General features: G+C 44.2%; 1 protein-coding gene across 3 annotated transcripts in view; it reads right to left on the reverse strand.

Annotated features, from left to right (window-relative positions):
• The window catches only part of LOC306817435 (ubiquitin carboxyl-terminal hydrolase 54-like), a 53742-nt gene that overhangs the window by 3593 nt on the left and 22318 nt on the right, over positions 1-27831 (reverse strand). For all 3 annotated transcript variants that reach the window (XR_013778024.1, XM_079334292.1, XM_079334293.1), the window contains 14 exons: positions 23084-23218; positions 21346-21459; positions 20136-20218; positions 18136-18241; positions 14765-14911; positions 11272-11421; positions 10413-10611; positions 9981-10163; positions 9492-9711; positions 8376-8765; positions 7981-8108; positions 7727-7885; positions 3428-3575; positions 55-872 (listed from right to left, as the gene is read on the reverse strand). Coding sequence is in view for 2 of the 3 variants with exons in the window: in XM_079334292.1 (XP_079190418.1) it covers positions 55-872; positions 3428-3575; positions 7727-7885; positions 7981-8108; positions 8376-8765; positions 9492-9711; positions 9981-10163; positions 10413-10611; positions 11272-11421; positions 14765-14911; positions 18136-18241; positions 20136-20218; positions 21346-21459; positions 23084-23218 (2980 nt within the window). In the remaining variant the exon portion in view is untranslated. The remainder of the gene's footprint in view (positions 1-54; positions 873-3427; positions 3576-7726; positions 7886-7980; positions 8109-8375; positions 8766-9491; positions 9712-9980; positions 10164-10412; positions 10612-11271; positions 11422-14764; positions 14912-18135; positions 18242-20135; positions 20219-21345; positions 21460-23083; positions 23219-27831) is intronic.

Here is a 27831-nt window from a genome sequence, read left to right on the forward strand (position 1 = left end):
TTTATCTGCTGGATGTTTTATTCACTCTGTGTGTGTGTGTGTGTGTGTGTGTACCTGTTCTTCCAGCCAGCAAACTGGCCTGGTAAAGAGAGTCAAGTTCCGACAGCTCAGCCTCATCCCGGTCACAGAAGGCCTCTCTGTGTTGCCCTGGGGCATGATGGGAGCTGTAGTGCCCTGGAGATGACTGGCAACTGAAGCTGTAGTGCTGGCTGGATGTCTGCGGCCGTATGGGGACGCAGCGGTCTGGGGGCGTGTCATACGGCGTCACCACAGCATCGGGACGGTCCAAACTCCAGGAGGACCAATGACGCGTCCCGCTGTCAGCGGCGGCTCCCTGCAGAGGCCAATGCTGCACGGCGCCCGAGGGGGATTGGGGCTGGGGGGGTTGCCACAAAGGCGTAAGAGGTTTTCTTTGCCCCGAGGCTTCCAGAGGGGCAGATGGGGGAGGATTGGAGGTGGGAAGGGGAGTGTGTGTGTGTGTGGCTTCAAGGTGTGTGTGGTGTGCAGCATGTGTGATGTGTGTATCCCAGAGACGTAGAGGAAGCGACGGCAGAGAGATGGCTAAGTGCTTCCCCAGAGGTCTGACACTCACCCCCCCTGCCTGCAGCAGCTCGCACAGCCTCACCCCCGTCCCCTCATTCCGGTCCTCGCCTTCCTCCCCTCTCCTTCCCACGCATCCACCTTCCTCCTCCTCTTCCTCCTCTCCTTGGCAGGAAGGGGCGCACGGGTGAGGGATGCTGAGGGTGAGCGGGGGCCGATAGGGTGGAGGAGGTGGGTCCTGGCCCAAAGCAGCGCCCTGGTTGGGCGTAGCCTGGTCCTCTTCCTCCTCCTGATTGGGCGTCAGCAGTACTTGGACCGGGCCAGGCTGTTCACTGGAGGACACAGGAGAGGGAGGGCGTCACTCAGCAGGCAGCACGGGGCAACAGAGCCAAAAAAAATAAAAAAATACAGAGCTGCTCTGACGTCAGGTGAGTTACTGCATAGAGGGAAGGTCACAACAGTAGACCAGGATAAACAAGCAGAACACACACACACGCACACACACACACACACGCACACGCACACACACACACAAATAGTCAAAAAGCTACAAACACACAATGATGCAGCCTGTGCAAGCATCGCTTTGTGTATGGTGATAACACAAACATGCTGCTCATGAGTCAGCGACAAAGCAAAGCTCCTATGATCGCAGCACATTCACCAAACTTCACTTTTCTGATTAAAACCATCCACAAATGAGCTTTAATCTGATTATAAAAACAGCAGAGGCACTGATGCAGTTTATCAACACTGAGGATGAATGTGGCCTCCTCAGTCTGGAGTCATTCAGCCTCAGCGGGCCACTATATCACATTATTGATTTACATACATTGATATGATATATGTTGAATATTAGAGGATCCTCTCTGCAGAGACGTGCTACACACTCTATACAGTGGCAGTGTGTGTGTGTGTGTGTGTGTGTTTGTGTTTGTGTGGTGAACTTGTGTGTATTAGTATGTGCGAACAGCAAGTCGGGAAATTTGTGTGTCTATTTAAAGACAGCATGCACAAACCTGTGTGGCACTCACGTAGTGCCGACCCCCTTCCCCCACGTTAACTCTCCCCCGGTCTCTTTTCAGCCTTAGTAATTACCCAGCAGGCTTTGCAGCGGCAAGCTATAAATCAGAGGCTTGTGTTGATCAATAGAGGAGAGGAGGGAGGTAATAAAAGAGGGTGAGAACTGAGCTTCTCCTCCTCCTCTTTCCTTCCCTTCATTCTGCTGTTAACAGTTTGGATTTACAGTTGATTAATTTTGAACTAATTTTGCTCGTGTTAAACTAAAGCATAATGAAACGGAGAGTAGATCCGAGATTATATAACCAAGTTCTCGCGAATCTAATCACAGCCTCTACCAGTCTAATAACCATCAATTCAGCAGATTCAAATTGCTGCAGCAAAATCAAATGGGAGAATATAAAAGTCAGGACTATAATGACCTTTTGATGACCTTTAAGACATGGGAAATTCTCACCACTTTATTTCTGACGTACTAACTTGGTATGCACCTAAGAACACAATTTAACCTGAGTTAATGATGTGAACTAGAGGATAGTGGACCCTTGGATCTGGAATTACGAGGACTAACACAATATGTTTATTAATTAGTGAAAAATCCTTTAAAATTCAGAACAAATGTCTTTACTTTGGAATTAGTTTTTATACCTATAACACACCGACATGATTCTCGACTACCAGAAGTTCTCCTACAAAATAGGAATAAGAGGATGAGGGGTGGCGGCAGTTTAATTGTGCCTCCTCATTCTTCTGGTATTTCCACACATGCACAAAACTTCTGAAAACCAGCAGAATTTTCCAGGTTAGCTGCATGTGTGAGCACCTATGGCAGATTTATTTTTCACCCCAATATTACCTGTCTATCAGAGAAAGTCTCCCGCCATGAGGTGCACATGTGAATCAGCAAATAAGGAATATTTCAACGGTGGCTTATCTGTATTTTTTCGAGAAAGCATGACTGAAAAAGGCTCTCTGATCTATGTATTTTCTTTTCAGGTGGTTTGATTCATCATTCAGTTTGGTAAAATCCTAGGAAGCTTTGACAACATAATGCTCATTATAAGTTTATAAATTATTAATTTGAGTAGTTCTCTTACTCAGGTTATAAAAAACTACTTTTTTTTTTACCATGCAAGGCCAAAACTTTCATACTGACGCTCACTTTCTCTTCTCTCAAGCATCAGAACTGACACATCAGGAGGGAACCTTCACACAGACACAGCAGCAAAGACAAAAACAACAAAGAGGATTCAACAAACAGGATCTGTGACTGCAAACGCACCGCAGAACATAGAAACACGGTCTAAGACACACACACACACACACATACACACGCACGCACATGCACACAGACTGCAGCTTTCCAGTGCACAGAAGAACAGATCAGCAGCACAAAAAGAGCAGAGGGAAGCCTTGGCAGCACACCGCTACAAAGAGCAACACAACAACAATGAGGGGAGGCAGCGAAGCACAGCGAAGCAGAGAGAAACTCTCTCCCTTTTAATCTCAATGGCAACACATAGCCCAGCAAAGCAGTTTTTTTTACTGCACTGCAACAAACACACAAACACACAGAGGCTCTGAAGTTACTGTATAAAGTCAAGTGTGTGTGTTTGAGAGCACACACACACACACATTCAGACACGCATACAGCAGGATTTGAGAGTGGAGTGCTTGGGGTTACAAATACAGGGGGTTGGAAGGGATTTTTTTTTTGGCAGCCAGAGCTTGAGACACACACATGAGTTCTGTGGCAGGTTGAGGGACGAGCTGAGGATACACAGAAAGTGGGGCGGAGGGAGGGAATCTTAGGGGTTTTAAGACAGGCACCTGCTGTGGACACATAAGGGGTGGACACTGGTGGTACCTGTAAAGACCCTGTGGACGGGCGCTTCCTGTCTCCAGTTCCATTTCTTGTTCCTGCCCACGTTTGATTGGGGCCCCAGTGCTCCTCATGCACGCAGCTACAGCCAATCCACTATGAGCGCTAGCCTCATGCAGGGGTCTGAGCACAGCTGAGGATGTTAACAACAGAACGGGAGATAAAAAAGAGAAAAGACAGAAAGATATAAAGACAGAATGGTGAGAAATTAAAGAGTGAAAGAGGAATTTAAAGGGGAAAAAAAGAGACAGAAACACAATATGAAGGTAAAGAACAGGTGAGACCAAAGAGAGAAAACAGAAGCAGAACAGAAGGAGTGGTTATGAGGGGGCTGGCATGCATTACGCTCGTCTAATGTTACTCAATATGTGTTGAAAAGTGGGAGGGTTTATTCTGTGAATCCTAACATCTATTTTATAAATATATTTATTTATTTTTTTAATTATATTTTAGGTTTGAATCTAGACGAATAAAATGACTATAGGTTTTTCCTCCTTCCAAAATACAGCGAAGATATAAAACCAAGCAACCTGCTCGAAAGATTTACACCTGCCTATACATGGCTAGGCTACATATAGCTAGCTAAAGCTAACTGCTTTCCCCAATACAAAGCTCAATTTAGCTTCAAAACTAGATCATTTATCTAAAAAAACAATTACACATATATTAACGTGTGGATACCAACTCAACTTCATACGTCTAAAGCTTTACTATGTCTGATATGACCAGTAGCTTATTATGGCTAATGTTAGATAATGCTAGCTAGCTTACACAAATGTTAACACTCATTCTGCTTCGTTGTTTACTGAAATTAAAGGTTTAAAAATAGAAGAAAAAGAGTGGATATTTATAGTATAGAGCATCTCCTCCCATTTAGCAAAGTTTTACTATTAATGCATCAATATGTGAATTTGTACTGTTGTTAGTTCTTTAAAAAGATTCACGATTAGAAAAGTGCAGAGCAAAGTTGAGGCTACGTTCATCAAGCCAAAGACACCAGACAGGGAAAAATGACAAAATATGTTTTTTTTCCCAGACAGTTCTATGTATGTGGTGCCTGGCTTTGTGAACGCATTTTAAATGATGTTAGTTTGTTATAAAATTATAAAGAAGAGGACAACAAAAGAGCAGCACTTCCCCATCTTGGCTGGAGTTTACACATTTCTGATTAATAGAGACAGAACAGAAGAAGACTGATGGCAGCTCTGTTTTTGTTGTTGGCTGTAACGTCCTCTAAAACACTGAGGCAGATTGTTCAAGTCCGCCTCAAACCATCGATAAGGACGTGAGAAACCAAATTCTGTTACGTAACCGCACCAATAGTGAGGCCATCTGTTCGTTTGCAAGTCGTCCTTTCACTTCATCAAGGTTGAGTGTACTCTCTTAGGGGTGGATGTGTGTGTGTGTGTGTGTGTGTGTGTGTGTGTGTTTGTGTGTGTGTCAGGTACATGAGGCTAAACACACTGAAGCTGACACAGTAGGAAAGACAGGACACAACATTATAATCCCTGATACAGATTTAGTTAGTGCTGAGCTCGGGGGGAAAAAACCAGCACACCTGCAGTTCATACATGGATCTTTTTCACACACATACAAATATACACATACACACATTTTTCAAAAGTAGTAACACACACACACACACACACACACACACACACACACACACACACACACACACACACACACACACACACACACACACACACACACAACACACAAGCACAGATTTGTGTATTCATGAATAAAAATGCATAACAGAAACAGGCATACAGAAAAAAACTATTGGGCCAAATGTCTAATCTGTTGGAGTCTAAAGTCAAGGCTCTTATCATAGTCACGCAACAAATCTGCAAAGTATAAGTCGGGATACAAGTTTTTTAGGTCTATCATTAAAAAGAAACAGCATGTAATAACTTTTCTTTTTAGCCAAGTAATCCTGTAAGTTATGTGGTTAATATCTCATTGTGCGTGTGATTAAACACTTTTCTACTGTAAACGTCAGAAATTTAATATTTTGTGTTTAGGTCTGAAGTAAACCTCACAGCTAGTCTGTCCATTTGCAGCCTCAAGTGCTTGTGTTGAACTAAAGACATGTTTGGGAGACGTCAATCAAACAAGGTTAAAAAGATACATCCATTTTAAAGGCAATTGTGCGATTTTGCACAGTAATTCTAACGACTGATGAAGTTCTGCTAACACACTTCTTTCAAGTACGCTAACATTCCTTGGCTTTATCAGGTCTAATGTTCAGCATTTTTGTTTAGCTTTGTAAGCATTGGCTAAAATCAAAGATGATGATAACCAAAGTCTAAGAGAGCTATCCTGTTGAAGTCACAGAGGTCATAACTATTGAAATAGAAAAACTATATAAAAGGTTATTTAGCAGAAGTCTCTTTGATTACACTCTGAGGATTAACATAGGTTTACATCATTTTAAATACCGAGATTACCTACAACTCATTGTGCCTTTGCCAGCTCTAATGACAGCTTTAGTTTCTTCTACATATGTTTGTTATTTTAAATCATTTAATTCCAGACTGTAACAAATTTATGAAGCACCAAAGTGACATTGGTACTGCAGGAGCCATATTATCACAGATGTGACTGAGATAACACTTTATACCTGACTGGAAACCAAAAACGCAAAGAAGAAGGCTGAGATATAAACATGTAAACTGTAGATCTATGGAAAGGTTGTCAATATTTTCAATTCTTCAATACGTTTGGCTAGCACGTGTTTCAAAATTATATTGAAAAGTAACAATGCTTTAAAATAATTTCCAGATCCTGAGTCATATTTTTTTACCAAAAGCTGCCGAAGGTAGACGAGAGCACCGTCTGAGTTACAAAAAACATGTGCCAACATGTGTGATTTGAAGTGCAATTTAGAGTTTTCTAGAACTGCAACCCTAGCCCACGGTAAACTCTTTGTTCAAAGTGACAAACAGAGACACACTCACTTCCATAGATGAACACACAAACACGCCATGAGTTATAATAACACACTAACTGACAGATACATTTGAAAAAGACAGAGGGAGGCAGATGGAGAGACAAACTAACAGATGGGAATGAGGACAAAGAGGAGGTCAGACAGAACCACCGACATACAAGTCACTGCTGAGCTAGACAACAGGTGCTAATTTGACCTTAAAGCTGCACCAAACAAGATTTTAACATTAAAATACAACCTCGTCAGCCTGGAGAGGGAATGACGCACAGCATAAAACTATGGTGGCTTACAAGGACAAACTTTCGAGGCATACATTTATGCCTGGGGTAAGGAGCTGCAGCTTGAGGAACAATGACATACAAAATTATGAGAACAAATGCAACAGGAAACACTTTGGGTGAAAAAGAAACTGAAGGGCCTCTAGAGGGAGCTCTAAAGATTTGGGGGGTTTTCAACCGAAATAGAAGAGGGTAAGACAATAAGACAAGAGGGTGTTATATGTAAGAAAAACATAATAAATTGTTATTACTGTTACTAAACAAAACGTGTGGGGAGGAGACCACTTAAAATATTATAATATTGAAAAGGATTTACATAGAGCTCCCCCTTGTGGCCTCCATAACCCATAATGTTGGTTGTTTCATGTGGTATTTGTTTTTATTTGGATATGATTTTAAAATAGCTTGGTTTCCATATTTGCAAAATGCTATATGTTAAGTATAAGTTTGTCCTCCTGGCATCTCTTTCATCTTCAACAGCCTTCCATCTTTTCTGTTAAACATTGTGAATTGAAATTAAAATGTTTTGTTTCAGGAAAGTTTTTAAAAAGGATGATTAATCATCCTCACCTCCTTTGGTGAGAACATACAAACTGTTTTTGGGTGATATTTGAGCTTGTTTGGAAGTGTTTGTACAGCCTTAAATATCCTTGTTATTCTTTTTATTAAAGCATAAGTTCACTCAGAACTGTATGTCCTCACTTTGTGGTTCTGATATCTATCTGGGCTGATTGTTCGATTTGGGCATCCTATTAACACTTTTCATATTGACAAATGTTTTCCCAAAGGAATACAAATTCTATTCACTTCAGTAATCTGGAAGAATAGAATGAAACCTGAGAGATGAATGTTGAATATATGAACGATAAAATGTATCACTAAATATTTCCAGAGATAAGGCATGTCTTTTTCTGTAAGTTGGGTGAACTGACTTCCTTGATTCTCATCAAAACCTCCCACCCATTCATCTACCATAATCTTCGTCTTCTTCTTTCCCTCCCACCTGTCTCTTTCGCTCTCTCTCTCTTTTCATCCCTCCTCCTCCCTTACCCTGGTGTTGGAGCTGGTCCAGGTCCATGTATTTGCTGGGTTTAGGGTTAAATCCCATGGCTGCTTCCCGCTCCGCCTCCTTGCGCTTCTGCTGCTCCTGCTGACGAGCTCTTCTCGCCACCTCCTCCTGCAGCTCGTCCAGTTCACTGCGCCCTGAGCCTGACAAACGCGCAAAGGAGGGGGGAAACAAAATCATTAAGTAAATCGAAAGTGAGTTAAGGTGAATGCATTTAAGTACCTAAGCAAATGCACACCTGAGTTAGTGCCGCCACCCCAGCTCGGGGAGGGCAGCTCCTGCAGGATGGCACTGCTGCTCTTGGATTTGGGCACCGAACGCCACGAAGGTCCTGACATCAGCACCCGTTTCTGTTGCCCCACCTCTCTGAATAGAGAACGAAAAAGAAAAGAGGCAAAAAGAGAAGAGAAGTGAAGAGTGTATGCATCCCCAGACAAATATATCCGTTGATTGATTTGTTAGGACGACTATTGTTGGACAATTTGTTGTTGTTAATGTCACATTCCAATTTGAGGCTGTTAAAGTTAAATTGAACAGAAAATCAAGAGTGACAGAGAAAGTCAGAGGGGGAAACAGAATGAACGACAGAGGCAGAAAGGAAGAGACAGTAATTGTTATGTGTGAGTCTCCTACCTGTCAGGGCTGCTGCTGTTCCTCTCGCTGCTCTCGTAGCCACTCTCCATCCTCTGAATCAGACGCGGCTGGTGCTCCACCCCTCGCAGAGGTGGAGGGGCAGGGGGACCCATCGTCCGCCCGCTGCCAAGAGACCTGGGCTGCCCGACCAGCCCAAACCCCGCCTCCAACTCCCCAGCCTCCCTCCCTTCTGCTTCTTTTAACCCAGGCTGTGTGGGTGCAGGAGCGGGTCCTGGTGGTGGAAGAGAGTCCTGGGGCTCGGGAGGGAGAGAGGGACCTGGCAGGGTGCTATAGCCCAAAGAGGAGCCTCTCGGTCGGGTGAAGATACTGTCAATGTTCAGGGCCTCTCTTCTGGGCCTCCATGTGGGTCTGTAGCGGCCTCCAGAAGAACTAGAGAGCAAGAGAGGAGGATGTTTTTCATCTCCACGAAAGACCATCCAAAAATAAAGTAGAATAACTCATTTCAGATTTAAGCTGAAGTAGTAAAAATAACTGACCTACAAAATCAATTAAATGCAGTTCAGTCAAGCCTCACACAAAGACTTTGTTACCATTTATCGCTCGGAAAATTTGCATTTTAGATTCGAAATCTGGAGTGGGAATGCAGTCGTGCACAGCTTTTATAATGTTTGTGAATAAAACCACATATTGGGGGAAATTTTTTTACACATACATTTAAAATCTTTCTGATCAAAATTCAGTGTAGAGATGACGGCCGTCGTTAAAGCAGGCAGGCAGCAGTCCAGCAGCTGCTCTGCAGTGCTTAAAAGCAGAAAGATTCTGGTGGAAGACACGAATTATTAAGCTGTACGTGGCTTAAGTGACTACAAAATGACCACCCAGATCTCCACATATCTTTATTAACAATAAGCAGTAGCAGCTAGTTTCTCTCAATTTGTTGATTATTACCTTCATTCTGTTTATATATTGTAATGTGACAAACAAAGTCATGTTAGTTCACTCGTGTTCTAAAATTTAAGTTACTTCTTCCTGAAGTCACGTTTGACCTTTTTTACTCTTTAAGGCACTTTGGTTAACTTCATCTGTTTTGAATGTGCTATATTCAGAAAGTGAATTTGACTTCTCTTGCAGGAATTCATATCCATTGCACAGTACCTGGACTTGCTCTCACTGCTGGTGCTCTCATCCTCCCAGTGGGGCCCTCCTGCTCCTCCCTCGCAGCCCCCCACCCCTGACGAGGAGGAGGAGGACAGAGGCCGAGAGGACGAGGAGGAGGACGTGAGCGGCCGGCGGGAAGAGAGGAGGAAGACGGCCGTCTCCTTGTACTCCGGCAGGGGAGGAGAGGGAGGGCTGGGAGGACCCTCCACCGCTGACTCTGTGTGTGGGAGAAGAGAGAAAGTAAATCCAATAGTTTTCTTATTTATCCCACTGGGAGCAATTATCCCAGCAGCAGTGCCTGTAAACTTAAGAGTAACCAGTAAGGGGGCACAAAAACACTAAAGAGTCTGCAGTGATAAAACACAGGGAGAGAGAACTCACTTTCGTTGGACTGAAATGTAAAAAAATGACTTTTGCTCTTTTGGTCTTTGTTCCTAACAATCAGCCCAGCTTAGAACATCCTCGTTCTTTCCTATAACACCTTACCTCCGGCGTCGGCACTGTGCGGCGGGGTGCCGATGTCGTAGTTACAGACAACAGTGGTCTGCGATTCGCTGGAGAGGTGGCTGCCTGTCGACTGGTGGAGAGGTCTGCTGCGGGAGGCTCTGTGACTGGAGCTGTCTGTTGACGAGTCGGTGCGAGTATCACTGGATATAGATGGCTCCCGACCTGAGAGAGAACAAGAGAGAGAAAAAAAAAGAAAGAGAGATGACCTTTCAGTTAATCCTGCGTTTCCATATGTTTGCAGCAGAGTAAGTTCTCAGCAGTACACAAAGCTAGGAGCTGGATTATGAGGCTGAAGGTCAGAGCTTTGAAGCTGTAACCTAGCATGAATACTCCCCCCCCCCCCCCCCCCCCCAACCCACACAGTGATAAACACAGAGTATTGTGATCTGATGTTTGTCGCCTCTGCTGTACCGGAGTCCTCGCTGTCGTAGCCGGCTTTGCTGCTGCTGCTGCAGTGCTGGAGCTCGAGCTGCGGGTTGGAGCTGCTACAGGGGTTGGGGCTCTCCTGCAGTATTACCGGCGTCCCACGGGGGTCAGCATAGAGCAGCAGCAGGGGCTGATAGTGGCCTTTGATACAGCGGGATACCACGTCCTTCCACTTTGGGCCGATCTAAAGGTGCAGCAGGGAAACAACACACACACATAGAGAAACACATGAACATACATACAATCCCATAAACACACACACACAGGGAGGTTAATCTATTCTTTTCTGAGAATCAACATAAATCATGAGGCATCAAAAGTGGAAGGTCAAACATGCATTGTGCAGCTGTGTGTCCTTATTGATAGATTGTCGCTCTTTCTCATTAGCTGTGTAATCTAATGAGCTGACAGAAGTGTCAAGGGCACGCAGAGCCACTTTATCTCACATTTTGACTCAGCAAACCTTCGACTGAGCCACCACAACATTCACGTCACTTTCCAGCCGTGTGGGAGACAACTCACGCTTAATTCATGGGACATCACATCACAAGACGAGTGTCATCTGCGCCAAAACACGTACGCAAAAGGCGAGAGCGAAACGGCAAAAACATCTTATCAATCAAAAACGCCCCTGCTTCAAAAGAAAAGAAAATAAAAATCTGACCATGCAGCACTCAAACTAACACACAGCGTAGTTCTAGTCGTCGCTGCTCTCATCGGCTCAGCTGGAGATGCAGCAGATACCGTACATGAATACCCCCCCCTCCTCCCCCCCTCCCCCCACCCCTCCTTTCTCCTGCCCCGTCCTGCAGCATGCAGCCTCCAACTGCAAACTGTGTCTCACCTCTTTGACGTGGGCGTCGTCGAAGTACATCCACTTGCGTATCTTGGTCTGGAAGAAGAAGGTGGAGTAGTGCTTGCCGTAGTAGCACACCATGCCCACCAAGTAGAGCTCCGCCTGGCGAGCCCTCTCCTCTGTCACACGGTAGAACAACTAGAGAGAGAGAGAGAGAGAGAGGGGGGGGGGGGGGGGGACAGAGGGAGGGGGAGGAGACAGAGAGGGAAGAGAATGAGAGGTGTGCAGTAAGAGGAGGGATAGAGATAGAGGAGTTGCTGAGACTACGAGCACATTTCTTTTGCACACCTACTGTCGTGTATGTTCTGTAATCAGTCATCCTTTACATGCATTCTCATCTTCTCATGAAAGCTGCAAATCCAGCACAAAAATGCCGCGGGTGTACTGCGAGCGATCATGCAGAAGTGATGCACTGAGCTCACAGTTAGGTCTCAGTACTAAAGATGTATGTTCCTGAAGGGGCGCAGATGGCCGAGCAGAAACAGGTAGGTCGCGCCCATACAGTCCTTCAAGAGGGTCAATAAATAAAAGTCCGACCTGCTGCTCCTTTCCCACACGTCATTCCCTATTCTCTCTCCTCTGGTCCCTCTTCTATCCACTGTTTTTTCAAAAAGAGGCACAAAAAAAAAGTCACTCTTACCTAGTCATCGACTGTTATTAATGAAAACTGTTTGAATGTTGTGTCTTAGCTGCAATGCAACCGACCGCCACTAGCTGGGGCTGTAGCTCTTCCGCTCTACTGCCAGGATGTAAACGAGCACAGTGGACGGATCAGAGCAGAGCAGGTAAACTGGCGTATAACCGAGCAACATCAAGGATGAGGACAGAAGCTTGTTGTTCGAGCGCTGCTAACTGAGGATGTAAAGATTCATCGTGAGGAGGAAGGTAAGAATCGATTCAAAATGTGTCAGGGTTCGAATCTGTACTCTGAAAAATGAATCGCAGTAATATCCTGAGCGCCAGCAGGCGCGATCATGGCAGTCAAAACATTTTGGCTCTCCGGAGAGAGAGAAAATGGAAAAAAAGGTGAGAAGATGACAGACGAGACAAACACTGTGTGCGAATATGGCAACAAGATCACAACTTCAGAACTTCACAAATAGCACAACCAACATGACGCAGCATTTTATCAACAGCACGATGAGAAGCTCCGATCACCTCCCGATTATCTCGAAACAAATCGCGTCGTGAACTCAGTATTGTGAATCGTCTCGTGAGTCGAGTGAATTGTTACATTTCCAACATTTCAGATGCTCTTAAAATAGCCTTGATGTTGTTCATTAATGATGTGATAATTAGCAATTAAATACACAATATGGTTTTGACAAGTCTCGATAAAAATGGATTTTTAATCGTCAAGAAAATTAGTCTCTAGGAACATCCTTAATGTTTACACATCTACATGCAGTGTAAAACAGTAGAAAATACAAATAGCCAATTATTTCAACTTTACTTTCATTAGAATATTTTTTATTTCTAAATCTGTTTTTTTTTGTCAGAAAAGAGCCAAACTCCAAAGCCAAAGATTCCACTGCCTAATTTTGTGTTCAATTTGCTTCTTTTGTATGACCAACAACCCAAAACCTATAAATATTCCATTTCCAATGACAACAAAAGATAAACAGCAAATCCTCATATTCAAGAAACCAGAATCAGCGAGCGTTTTTCTGCTTGATAAACAGCTTGCAATGAAGATGAATCAAAATTGTTATCTCTTCTTTGCAACAGAATAATTGTTCCAACTCTGATATGTCGTTATCGGAGGCGGAGGAAGAACTTAAAAAAAAAGAGTCACATGGGGAGCAGAAAAAGAGGGAGAGAACAGATGCAGAAGACGGACAAAGAGAGAGAGTGACGGCAGCAGAAGAGGAAGAGGAGGGGGGGATACAGGAGGCAGATGGATTCCTTTTTTTCTGATCTGAACAGATAAACAAAAAGCAGAAAATGCGATAAATTATGCCCGCCGATTCCTATCTCACCACCAGCTTCATCTGGCAGCGTCGGAGGGATGAGAATGAGAGCGACAGCAGCGGGCGGAGACCGCAGATAGAAGGAAGAACTCAACTCACTATTACACTCATACTCATATTCACTGATCCATAATTCATAGATATCACTTCAGAATGCGGCGGGAGATGTTACAGTAGCATTAAAACGCATCAACATTGCTCAGTCGTGACACGGAGAATCAGGAGCCAAACCTGTGTGTGTGTGTGTGAGTGTGTGTGTGTGTGTGAGTGTGTGTGTGTTTGTGTGTGAGTGTGTGTGTGTGTGATCTTTGTGTGAGAGCAATGACAATCAGGTGGTCGATTTAATGTGTTCTAAATTTGGGTTTTTACGAATGCTGCGACAGGATTGGTTGAGTTTATTGGGCAGTGCTCTGCAGCACGCACATATTTATAATCTGCACATGTTCATTTGCACTTGTGTGTCCTTGAACGTGTTCCTCAGTGTTTGTTTAAGCATGCCTCCAGGTTTTTCACTGCTCAAGGTGATGTCAAGTTTTTTTAGGGTGTTTTTTTTGTTAGATAGTTAATCCACACCCCCCCCCCCACCACCACCTCCCCGTTTATAAGTTTGTTCGACTTGTTGTTTAATGCGTTAAAGCCTTTAACAACTTCTACAGTTAGAGGCAAACTCTCAAAAAAAAAAAAAATTTGAAAAAAAAATTGTTGTTTAGCGTAAACTCAGAATATTCACGTGTTGCATTTCTTCATAAAGACGTCAGTGTTAGTAATGCTGACCTGAATGTGACATCATAACGTCTTTAATAACTACCTCACAACCTTAACACGCTCAGACAAAATGATTGCACTTTGGAGTATTTCCTGAAAAGCTCCAACATCACAAGCTGGTATCTTTAAAAATGCAGGCGCGCTATTTTAATATTTTAGTCAGGCCCAAAGTGGTCGACCACATGACTTGACAAATGAAGAGAGGTTTAGAATGCGTGTGTGTTTTTTCCTGGTTTACTGTAACTGTTATCTCTTTAAAAGCCTGGACTCGCTGCCTCAGGCCTGTGAATTCATTGTTTCACTTAACAGATGTTCATCTCACTGTTACACATTGTCTAAGGGGCAGAGGCGCAAAATAGAAAGGGCACCAGCTGCATGCAGTGGGGCAGCAGCAATCCCAATGTTTTCTAGTATGTAGGGCGGCCTGTAAGGCACTGTATCACGTTTTCTACTTTGTAAGAGCTCCCTGGAGGGGAGTTTATCCTGTTTATGTATCAGAGGGCTATCAAAGAGGGTACTACTGCAGCTTTTTTTTTTGCTAAATTGGAGACATTTGAGCCCCCCTGAGTCCACTAGTGTCTGGTAAATGGTTACACACGGAGCGAAACACTCTTTCAACAAACAAACGTGCCTATTTTGTGTCTCTATTTATTTTAGTTTTGGGGGAAAACAGGCTCGCATAGGCCCACATGGCGCACGTCGATGTGTTAAAACGAGCGCGTTATTTGTTTGCGTGATCCGCTTACGTCTCCCAGACGCAGGCAGGTCCCCAGGCTGTGGATGACGTCCTCCGCCAGGTCCGAGTGGTCTGAATCCCACACCAGCCCGATGGAAACGATCTCCGGTGAGTTCATGAGCACCCGGCGGATACGCAGCACCTCCCCACAGTTACTCTGAGAGGAGAGAGAGAGAGAGAGAGGGTTAGAAATTAAAGAAGGAGAATGAGTGATCAAAAAGGCTCAATCATCCCGTTTTATGAGGCTGTGTGACAGCAGTGTGCAAACGCTAAAACCCTCCATTCATTTGTCAGCGATGAACATGCACGCCTGTATGGAGATACACACTCAGATAAAGTGGGGAGTGAGAGGCAGAGATTAAAGGCGGGAGGAAAGAGATGATGAAAGGACTTTAAGAGAGAACGAGAGAGGAAGGAGCCGAGCTGTATTTGTCCCTCGGGCCTTCTGTCGAGTTCAGAACCGTGTGTTCTGAGTCCTTCCTTTGAGTCATGACCCACCACAGAGCTTCTGCGCACGCACGCACGCACGCACACACACACACGCAAAAAGTGCACACACGAGCATGCACGCAGCGTTGGCAGAGCGGCGTCAGAAACAGCCTGAGAACACCCCGGCAACGAGACACTTTGCCAAACACTCGCAGACACACATATGCACAAAAACACACACTGAACTCTCCCTTTGTGGCCGGCGGGACGCCTCGAGTTGGCAACCCAGAAGACGACAAGGACGGTTTTCTGCCAGGGACTGCTTCTCAATTCTCAGGAAGACACAAGCATGAGACGAACAGCAGCGACGCTGTGAGCTCAGGACACATGCGCAGGACCTCAGCCGGCCTCTCCGCGCTGTCTCACTGCTGGTGACAACATCATTCATCACAGGATGGCTCAAACAGAGCCGCTCTGCTTCATGACACGGCACCGATCGCTGCACACTCATCTCCGGGTTTGATATGCAAAGATTTGTCTCAGTGCTCTGGGGCTCTGCAGACCCTTCAGAGAGGCAGAGAGTTATGTAACAGTGCTGCAGGTCAAAGGAGACCGTAGGTTTTGCAGAGTGCTGATCGTTGCATTCTTCAGAGAGCAAAAAAAAAAGAAAAGAAACAACTTTAGGGGGAATCTGCGTGCCTCTCCTTCCTCAGAACTCGTACGAAACCAAAATAAAACAGACATTCCCACTTTGTGAGTTTTAACGCTGAGACGGCAAACTGCTCACGTGGTAAACAGTAGAGCACCTGTCACTGGGTAACGGAGTTCAAAGCACAGACTGTGCATGAGTCTGTGCTTCATACTTAAAGGTGGTTTGTTAGAACTCAGGTGTTATTTTGTTGTCTGAGCCATAGTGATCCACTGATCGATCTATCTATCTATCTATCTATCTATCTATCTATCTATCTATCTATCTATCTATCTATCTCCATCCATCCATATAATAATCCAAATGACCGACAGGTAGACGAACCTTCGTTCTCAGGTCTCGCTCAGTTGCAGGAACATTTGATTAAAATTCTGTGGCACACTGATAATTACTTTACTGTCACTTTACTCTGAGTGAACCTCATGCACCTCAATGCACAAAACTCCTGAATACGTCCTGTCTGCCACCTGTTTGACTGCTCGTAGTTCATCAAGCATTCTTTAAGCGATGCTTTCTTTGCCTCCAGGGCTGACAAAAAACAACAACTTTACTTGAAACGCTGAACCCCTCTACACTGAAAGCCAATGTGACATAAGGAGTAAACTGTGCAGATCCAAATAACAAATGGTCAGTTTATCAAATAAGATGCACTGAAAACCTCCGAGCAGCATGTGGCGGCTCGTCTTCAAACACTCACGACATCAAAAGACTTCTTTCAACATCGATACTCGTGCTCTTCGAGGACCTGCTTAAGAGGCTGTTATCAGTTTTTGACTCTAATCCTCTTTGTTCAACTCTGATAAGCACACGGATATATATATATATATATATATATATATATATATATATGATATCACTCCTCCGACAAAGCTCTGTGCATTTTTCACAAAGAGGAAGACAAAAATACAGAATTTCAAATTGATCGAGTTTCTGCAGAAAAACACAAGATGGTGTCTGATCTGACGTTGAAATTAAATGATTTTATCGTCTTAACTCCGAATCTTCATATTTAGATGTTATTTTGTACACATAAAAAGCTGTGAAAACTTATTTTCTTTTCTATAGATTCAATAAACTGGATTATTTTTAGTTAAGTTAAAAAAAAAAAAAACATATCCGCAACTTCACAGTTTCGTCTTTGGCACCTTATATTCAGTCTGGCACCTACAGTATCTCCCAGCAGCCTCTCTGCCATCCAAATAGCATCACTTTGTTTGAGCGGGGCCCAGTGTGGTATTAACAAAAGATCAGCGCTGCCAGTGATGGAAGATAAACAGAGGCAGGTTGCTCAAGTCCTGCAGGACTGCGCACACAACGTCAGCGTTCGGCCGGTGAACACGCTCGCCGTGTGTGTGTGTGTGTGCTCGTGTCGCTGCTGCTGTGTGGAGAGACGGGGGCCGCTGAGCAGGCTCTTTGTGCCCATGCTTTGGCAGAGAGGAGCAGCCGAGCGGGGGCCAAACCGGATCTATTCAGCAGCACAACTTTCCCATGTGGCAACACAACACGCAGAGCGACAGAACAAATACATCGTCACGCACGTTTCTCCCTCCACCTCGCTCACCGCCTATACCTTCCTCTTCCACACTCTCTCTCTCTCTCTCTCTCTCTCTCTCTCAGCCTTTTCTGTCTCTGAATGGAACTTTTCCTCGATGCATCACTGTTTTTAGTTGACGCTTTTTTTGTTTTTATTCAAGTTTTTTCCATTCAATTTTTAAGCATATTTAAGCATGACTGTATCTGTCTTGTTTTGTTTTTTTTAAAGTTCTAGCACAACGATTGTTCTTTATTTCTTTGTATGTTTATTTCTTTACTTGCAGCAGGAAGATGATGAACATTTTTTTTAACTGTCAAAGACGGCTCAGAAAATGTTTCCGCTGATAGAAAGTGAAGAGAAAAATGAGAGGGGGGGGGATGCAAATGAGCTGCTGCTTATGTAAGGTAGACGCACCCAGAAAAGGAAAGGAACGTGGGGGGGGGGGAACAAAGTAGACATGATGAAACTAGCAAAGTGGTTACTCTGCAAATGATATTCTCAAAATGATGATGCATGTTTTGTTTCTTTAATCCGTTTGTTGATATCTAAAATGAAATGTGCAGATTTCTGTTTTTCTCAAACAAAAAAACTGAAAAGAAAGAGAATATTAAAGAGGATAGAACGCACGACTTCTGCTACTTTCATGTGTCTAGTGAGTGTGTGTAATGTGTGTGTGTGTGTGTGTGTGTGTGTGTGTGTGTGCTCTCACAGGACAGTTGCGCAGGTCTCCCATGTTGCTGGCATTGCGGAGCAGCTCTCCAAACATGTCCGGTGTGGGTTTCTCTCTGCACTCCAGCATCCTCACCGCCTGGTTACTGCAGCATCCAAACAACACACACACACACACACACACACACACACACACACACACACACACACACACACACACACACACACACACACACACACACACACACACACACACACACACACACACACACGTTACACACTCCTTCCATATGTATGGCAGCAGATCGTTTATAAATACAGGAAAACATCTTTTGTTTGGCTTGATTGTGACTTGTTGCCACCAGAAACACTCCCTCCATTCTTTAAACTTCTCAAGTTTTTCTTGTTTTGTTTTTTTTTCTCTGTTTTTCGCGGCGCTGTGCGGTAATCTGCAGACAATTGTTTCATTTTCGCTCGTATTGCTGGCTGAAAATCAGTTCAAACGCTCTGAGTTCTGCAGTGTTTAGTCCGCTCGCTTTGCATATTGCTTAGGCAACCGTTCACTGCACAGACTGAGTCAGTCCCTCAGGCTTTTCCTCATCTGCTTTAATTAAGAAAATAAAACAAAGGGGATAGAAAAAGAAAAGGGGAAAAAAGTAAGAACAAGTCTCAACTATACAGCCGTTAAGGCTGTGAAAAGATTCCCTCTGAGCACGTTTCTAAATCCTGTCGAGCAGATTATGATCTCTGACCTTCCTAAAGTGGTTAAGCTATAAGACAATGTTCCAACAGGGAGCTCAAGCAGTGAAAGGAACATTATTATTGTTGCGATTATCAAAAGAACAGTTCATCTTATAAAAGTAGAACTTGATGAAAAACTGAGACTATCTCCTTCAGCAGACTTTGGAGCACTGACACTGAGCTGTGTTTATCAGTTGGAGGTAGAATCGTCCTCTGAAGGACGAACTCAAACACACGTTATGATCTGTGAATACCCAATGAGCTGCTGCACGCTCCGTGCCATGTATGGGATTATGTACTGAATTGTTTTTTTTCTGTAGGTAAGTATTCCTTTAAGAAGAGCAATTTTCAAAATAAGTCTTCTCCCCCCCTCCCTCCCTCGCTTCTCCTCTCAGCCCTTCCATTAGCCTGAAATGAACTCAACCTCTTCCCTCTGCTCCCCCTTTCTCTCTCCCGGTTTTATCCCCTCGCTCGACCATGAAAGCAGGAGAAAAAAAAAACAACACTTGTTCCTCTCTTTACTTTCCTGTGAATCGAGCCTGAACCAGACGTTTGTTTTGTTGCCCTCTGATTATCTTACTCATGTTGACTTTTGCATATTTGGCTATCTCGTCTGTAAACAACAGGCTGCACTAAGGGTAAAAATAGCTTGGCAGCACTAACAAGCACAAACACAGAGCGGTGGCACCGCTGTGCCCCAAAACTACCTCCACACGCCGTGTTTGTTTGTACTTTTGCCCCCACATTTATCCCTCGATTTCCTCTGCCGTGTTCCATTTCCAAAAGGGATATGGAGTGATATACCCTCTTATTTCCCTCTTGTTAAGACTCTTTCCGACCCACTGTTCCAATTATAGATTTATGTCGCCCCCTGAGTCCTCTGAATCAAACAGCTGATTGATTACTTCCCCTGTTCCTTATTTCATTGACTCAGAGTGCGTGTGTGTTTTAACAGCTCTGAGGATGCACACATGCCCCTTCCGTCCTGCGTGTTAGCTAAAGCCACTGTCTACCTGAATATTCTCGAGAAATTATGCACAGGCTCACCTGCTATTCCATATGCATGAACATAAATACGTGTGTGTGTGTGTGTGTGTGTGTGTGTGCATAATGTGTGTGTGCATGTGTGCGCTTGGTGTTCAGCGGGGACCCGTGCAGGGAAGAAGAGAACACGCTGTACCTTCCTTTACTGCCACCCAGCCTCAGCTTGCTGCCAGATTTACTGCAGTGTGTGTGTGTGTGTGTGTGTGTGTAGGTGTGTAGGTGTGTGTAGGTGTGTGTGTGCGTATCTGGTCTTACCAGAGGGATGTAGTGGAGATGTAATGAACCATCTGAATGAAGGGTAAGGGGTCTGAAGTGGCTCCACAGCTGGTGCACACACACTGCAAACACAAACACATCTTCAGAGGAGTCACCGGGCGTCAGACTGTTCATGTGTACGAGTTGTTTTTAAACTAAAGCCCCAAAAACTGTTATGCAACAGCTCTTTAAAGTCCCAGGGAAGCTAGCTTGAAATAGCACAAAATACATACATGATATGGAATGAGTGTCTCTCTTCTAAAATGAGCCCTTCAAAACTTACAGAAAAGAAGAGCAGACCACGTATCTGCTGAGAACATTACCCTCGCTGTGTGGGCGGGGCCAAGCAGATTATGATTGACATCTGCCTGGCTCATCTGCACACCAGTGAAGCTTGTGACAAGTGCAGACTTGAACGTTATGTTGGAGTCAGAATCAGACTTCTCGTGCCAAATTTAAATCAGCAGTGAGGTAGTGTGACAACATTAAACTGATGTGACACAACTGATAACCCACTGGCTGCTGACATCGTGGCGTCTAACTTTATTTGCAGATGAGCCGGTGACAAATAAAAAAAGAGATTTAATCTCAACCCTGAATCAAGGAGACAAATTCATTGAAATATCATTCACAGAGGAAATATCCACAAACAAAAAGAAAGAAAAGTCCAAACAGACAAAAAGATGCTGCAAAAGAGTCTTCCCATTTTACATTCTGAATGATTTGTTCAAAATTTCTCCACGTGGAAAACCAAAACCACTTCATGCAACCAGTTTCGGAAGCAAGGTGGAGTGCGTAGCTTCCTGGTTTTTTTTTTTTTAAGGGACCATTAAGGTCCCTCTGAGGCTCCAAAAAGAGCCAACACTCTCAGGACAGAATCCTCTGTTAAACCCCAGAGCAAAAGGAAACAGTTATTGATCAGAACTGATAAAGTAATAGACAATAGCCAAAATAAATGCAGCAAAGTGGCGCCTTATCTTCCCTATTCTATTTGCCAAATTAGAGTCTTAGCAGCATTTGGTGCGGGCTCGCTTTGGACCGTGTCCAAGTCTAACCTCAGCCAATCGAAACCCAATTGTCCTCACTATTTCCGAACAATTGTTTCGAGTTGGCGTTCTTGTACGTACGATGTGACATTACGAAGTCAGAAGGCTGCTGGGGGGGGTTTGTATTTTCCAGGGGCTCTTAAAGGGACAGTAGCATCTCTCACCTGTTCAAACAGAGTCATGGCAAACTTCTGGTGTGGTATGCAGTGTTTGGCCGTGCAGATGTCCTCTCTGCTCTCGGCACTGATGTGGAAGTGGATACGCATCAAGAGGTTCTCCTGAGAAAACAAGCAGCGGAAATCTATTAATGTGTTTGTTTGGGTGCTAGGTTGGTACACGTGCATGTTTGTGTTGTATGCACATGTACAGTGTGTATGTATGTGTGTGTGTGTGTGTGTGTGTGTGTGTGTGTGAATGTTTGATTGTTCCTCTCTGTTGGTGCACTTGTTAATCTGACCGTGGGAGCAGCATCTATATTTCATAAGAAGCCGACGGATTCCCTGACTGAACACATTTACTACCAATCGATCAGACAGAGCCTTGCGTGCACACACATAAAACACACACGCAGACACACACACACACACACACACACACACACACACACACTGTGGAGGTCTCTAAGGCAGAAAGGAAAAGAGGGAGAGAGAGACACTGAAAGTGGAGGAGAGCTGCAGAGAGAAGTGTGAAGACATTTCAATAATAAAACCTTTGACTAATGACATTTTCTTTTCTTCATTTTCTCCTTCCATAATTGATAAAGTTCACTCCGAACTGAGACAGTCACGCTTTTCAAAAACTTCTCTGAAGACTCTGCTTCTGAGGAGGCAAATTCCAAATATATGATCAAAGAAATCTTGTTTATAAAAGACAAACTATATCAATTGTGTTTTTGGTTTTTGGGGTTTTTTTTGGCATCAATAAAGATAAATGAAAATAAAATGACTATGCAATAAAGACTATACAGAGCCGGATCCAGCTGAGCGACGATTTTTAAATCATTAATCTGCAACATGAGTCACTGAAGACGAGCGACATCGTGACTGCCTTCTGGCTGAATGGAAGAAGAGTGCGAGCAGATTGTCGTGTAAAACTCTGACACTTTTTACAAATCTTTATCAAATTTAACACTCAAGGACTCACAGAAGTGTCAGGCACAAAAAAAAAAAGCGTCAAACTATAAAACTTTAATTAGCCAGTTAGGCTCATCTCTCTGCAGCAGAATAAAAATTTACACCAAAGCAGCTGTTCAACATAAACTGAAGAAACCTCGATCTGGGCAGGTTCCTTCAGTTCTTCAGAAGCTTTTCTTAATTCAAATGTATCACTTTATACAAACCACCTTAAAGGAGGCGGCTACAGGTGTGTGTCGCGCTGTCAGATCTTTGTTAACTCTGGGACTTCATCACTCTTTAAAAATCTCCAAACGCCTCATTATTTTTACCAAATTAAAAATAAAAACCCTGAAGAAGAAATATTAAACCTCTTCTCCCCCTTCCTGCTTCTTTGGCAAAAGGTGCCAATCATATTTAAAGCTGTCCTCAATGACATATTAGCAAGTGTGCTCGGCGACATCCCCCGTGGTTAAAATAAGGCGTGTGCTCTCTGTAAGTTCAAAGCTACATGAGGTCGAATATGGCAAGGATGGCTTCACATGGTCTCACAGAGTAACATACCAAGAAATGAGAATTTCAGCGAACAGGAAGACGAAAAAAAAAGAAAAGTATTGCACACAAAGATTCTCTGCGGCTGCCGTGTTGGATATCTCCTTTACCCTGAAGATCTGTGACTCACACAAACACTGATTTAAACCTGAAGGCAAGTCCTAAACCACTGTGTGTGTGTGTGTGTGTGCGTGTGCGTGTGCGTGTGTGCGTGTGTGTGCGTGTGTGTCATACTCACGAAGCACTCTGCAGCGTCGTCCATGATACCCAGCTGAAAGCGTTGCTCGTCTTGGAAAGTCTTGGCCAAAGCGCTCCGCAGTGCATCTGATGGTAACACACGCTCACTGCTGAACTGGAACTGAGCAAAGATACTCTGCACACACACACACACACACACACACACACACACACACAGAAATCCATTAATTCTTCACTTCAATGCTACAAATATACACAGTGTCATAAATTCTTTTACTCCTGTGTTTTTGGAGTGGAAACTCACATTCCACGCACACACGTACACACTCGTGTTTGTGTATTTATGACTTCATTTCTGTCCGATTGAAAGAAAAGCCTGTGAAAGCTGTATATCAGCATCATGGCCCGTCTACTGACCCATAAAACAGAAAACAGTGGAACTAGTTGTCAGAGCGTCGGGAACCAAAGTGCTGCTCAACAAACGCAGACCGGACTAAAACAAACGCGGCAGCAGAGCCCGGCGGCTATGCTGGCCTCAATATCACAGCTTATCAATAATAAATGGCATTTGTAGTGCATTTTCATTCCACGAGAAAAAAACCCAAAACAGCTCTTAAAGTGCTTTGTGGCGGTAGAGACCGAATCAAAGAGTTGCAAGGGTCAGAGAGAAAGATAGGCCGGTGAAATGTGATTCCAGGGCAGAGCTCAGAGGCTAAAGACGAGGATCAGTCCGTGTAGAGACTTTAAAACTCTTTATCTATACTTGATGGTTTCTGATCCTGTCCCTGGAGCACTGAAGATAACCAAACCCAAATTTCACTACCAAATCTACATGGTGCACCTTTAAAGTTTGGTTTACATTAAAATGACACGGTGAAGTTTCGCTGTAGCTCCCAGTAGGAGGTTTAAAAAAAAAAAAAGTAGCAATGATTTTTCTAACTGTAACTTGAGAAAAATCTACTTTTCCCAACAGTTCCCTTTGGCAGGGCTTAAAGTGAAAAAAAAAAAAAAATCCTCAGCCTGAAAAATTTTGCTTCAAGCGCAATTGGCAAAAACGGATCTGAAATTCATGGAACCTTTCTGTCTGTTTGGGTGATTTCTAGATATTAGAGAACAAATCAGAGGATAATTCTTCAATTCCCGCCTTAAATTTAAATCTAAAGAACCGTGGCAGGATTTGACACCATGTGGACAGTGTCTGAGATGTCGAGTCGGTGTAGGTGCTTGTGTCTCTGGTCTTCTCGCCCCTCATCACAGCACAGTTATCCACTCCAGCCCACAGGATAGCAGGACATCTGTCATTTCCTGAATGAGTACTGCAGCATTGGCAATATTTACAGATAGAAATGATAGAACTATTTTCTGTTTATTGGGTGAATTATTTATTTATTTTGCACCACATGCTTCATGCCTGAAAACTTTAAGCCCTGCTTTTGTGCGAAGGTTTGGGCTCCTCGGGTGTTTGCTAGTCGTTGTTGCTGTGGTACACAGTGGAGGTCGTTTCATGAGCAGCAGCTGTAGTTGTAGCGCTGGGAGTAGTAGCTGTCGTCTTAGCAGACGGCACGTACTTGGATTTGGGTTATTTAAGTCTAGAGTGCAGAAAGTTGCATCCAGTTCAAGCAGAGTCCATTAGAGTGAGACCTGACTGAGTCTGGACCGAGGAGAGCAGCAGACGTCTGAGAGGGCAGAGATAAAAGCAGAGACTCTCTGAACATCGCCAACGGATACAAATGACCTCAATTTTTTTTTTTTTTTTTTTTTTGTCAGACTCCTCTGCCACACACAAAACAAACAAACAAAAAAAAAACAAGCCAGTATTTTTCACCAACAGTAAAACAGCCCAAACCAGACGTCAACTCGAGCCTGTCTGACATGGCAGGCCGCTGCTTGTTGCTCTGCTGGTTTTCTGCTCCACTGGTGATGCTATCACTTTCTTGATGGCTGGACTGAAAAACCACCAGGTGCTCTGTGACCTCAAGAAGGAGAAACAGGGTGTTATCTGTCAGAGATATTTTTAGAAAATCACAGCTCAAAAGCAACACGTGTCTCGTTTGTTTCCACACTCGCCGGGGTTCTTTCGTGTCGTCGCACAGCTTGTGGTTCATAGGTCGGACCTTCTCAGTAATACTCTTTGTGTAGAGCTTTTAAAAAAGTTACCGCAGGAATGTGTTTGTTTTTATTGTCTGCCAAATATATTTGAATAAAGCATTATCGGAGTATTCTCCTTCATGAAAAACCTTCCAAGTGTCTGATGACTTACGACTCATTTTTCAAAATTTTGACCGATTCAAAAGCTTTGTCAAAATGAATGATCGAATCGAATTCATCTCCGTGTTAAGCCCCGCCTTCTTTCTTGTGACTGGTTCCGTCCTGTGTCAGTGGGAAATACGTCACGACGCATCACCTCGACACTCTCAGAGTTCTGTTTCATCAGACGCCGCTCTCGTCATGTGGTGGACCACGTCGTGGGCACTGACTCATGTCTGGACCCAGCTCATTGTCTTTCAGTAAGAACCACTGACTGTACAAAGATGGACGTCGTCTCGGTGACTTCACCCATCGGTTTCTGCCACTTGGTAAAAAAACCGAGCGAACGCAGTAAGCAGCATAGAAACGCCACACTCCACTCTATCCTCCTTGAACTCTCTGACCTGAAATGTGTGCAGGACACGATGAAGACATTCAAACACAGTCAAAGTGTTGTGATCGTGTTGGACGGTTGAAGCACCTGTTGAGGCTGCATTAACTGAAGCTCTGCTGCAGAACATGACCTGAAGCTCATGATACGCTAAAGAGCGCTAAGCCTATCAATCCATCTGAAGGAAACTCAGACAGGTAACAGTTCATTCCTCGGCAAAGCCATGATGCTTTATTTACATTGTTTGATCATTTTAAATCCTTTGTTAAGATTTTGGGAGCAATAAAAATGATCATATTGAGTGAAAATGTAATAACACAATGGGCCTCAGTGTGTGAGAGTGGCTGAGTGTGTGCAGGCTGAGAGCTGGCAACAGGAAAGGTAATGCAGTCCTACTGATGGGAGTACAGTGTGTGTGTGTGTGTGTGTGTGTGTCTGACAGAGAGAGAGAGAGAGAGAGAGAGAGAAAACCAGAGAAAAGAGAAGAGGAAAAAGGAATGGTGTGAGCAGTGTGTGTGTGTGTGTGTGTGTGTGTGTGTGTGTGTGTGTGTGTGTGTGTGTGTGTGTGTGTGTGTGTGTGTGTGTGTGTGTGTGTGCGTGTGTATGTGTCTGCGTGTGTGCGTATGCTACGGTGGCTGTGCTGACTGCAGCAATGCGCCAAGGAGAATGGAGGGGGAATATACCCTACAGAGAGAGGGAGGGAGGAGAAAAGGAGGAGGAAGAGTGGAGGAGAATAAGGAGGGATGAGGCAGAGTGAGTAAGAGAGGGTCGGATATATGTGTGAGTGTGAGTGTGTGTGTGTGTGTGTGTGTGTGTGTGTGTGTGTGTGTGTGTGTGTGTGTGCAGTGGTCTAAGCGTGAAGAGAGGAGCAATCTACAGCAACTCCCCCAATCATCTGTCATTCTTCTCTCCCACTTTCTTCTTCTTCTTCTTCTTTGTCTCCCTTTCTTTTTCTTGTGTGACCGTGTTTGTGTGTGTGTGTTTGTGTGTGTGTGTGTGTGTGTGTGTGTGTGTGTGTGTGTGTGTGTGTGTGTGTGTGTGTGTGCGTGCGTGTGTGAGTGCTGTTGAGAGAGATAAAGTGTTGCAGTGATTTCTAGAGGGATAGAGCCACAGGCAGCCTCTCAACTTATGTTTACTAGAAGGGCCAGCGTCTTTATCTGCTGCAGTTAAACAAAAAAATCTCCCCCCCCCCCCGAAATAAAAGCACCTATAATCATCACTTATCTCTTCGCTGCTACGAAATGGATGTTTTTAAAACGCCGTTAAAGTTCATTTGCTGCCTGCCTTGCACAGTTATTCAAAGACTTTAATCTATGTTGCCGCAGGGAGCGCAGCTCCGATCGCACGGTGACCAAAAAAAAAAAAAAAAAAAAAACACATTACATCTGTTTGGTTTCTGACAAAGAGGCGATGACAGGACGCTTAATGAACAGTGACAGCAAAATGTGAACACTGAACACGTCAACAATACCTTTGATTTGTACGCCCGCACTTTACTCACACACAAGCTAACGTGTGTGTGTGTGTGTGTGTGTGTGTGTGTGTGTGTGTGAGTGTGTGTGTGTGTGTGTTCGTGAGTGTGTGTGTGTGTGTGTGTGTGTGTGTGTGTGTGTGTGTGTGTGTGGTGCCTCTCAGCATGGTTTGGAAGATTTGTAAGCATCGTAAGGTACATGTGTGTAACCGCCTAACATGTGCGGGATGCAAGTATGATTTGTATGCACGTGTAGGTGTGTGTGTTTGTGTGTGTGTGTGTGTGTGTGTGTGTGTGTGTGTTTGTTTGCATGTGTGTGTGTGTGTGTGTGTGTGTGTAGCATCCCAGCGTGGGCTTTGCTAGCTCAGCGCTTTCAGTCAGCCAATTAATTACAGGGAAGCGCAGGAGACAGAACAGCGTGTAGAACACACACATCGCCACTGCTACACAAACACACACACACTACTACACTTAAGCACTTTACACACAACCCTTCCCTTCGCTCAGACGCATATTTGTCATCATCGATGCAACAAATGGTTGGAGCAGAGCTGCATACGTCTCGCTCATTATGAGGGATTCATGGTGTTTCACATCTTCAGCTCCCGTTTGCTTCCTTTCTTTCTTTCTTTCTGCAGCTGCTGGAAAACAAGGCTGATTCAATCTCAGGCTGTCTTAT

This window comes from Symphodus melops (genome assembly GCF_947650265.1).
Source record: "Symphodus melops genome assembly, chromosome: 21".
NCBI classification, from domain to species: domain Eukaryota; kingdom Metazoa; phylum Chordata; class Actinopteri; order Labriformes; family Labridae; genus Symphodus; species Symphodus melops.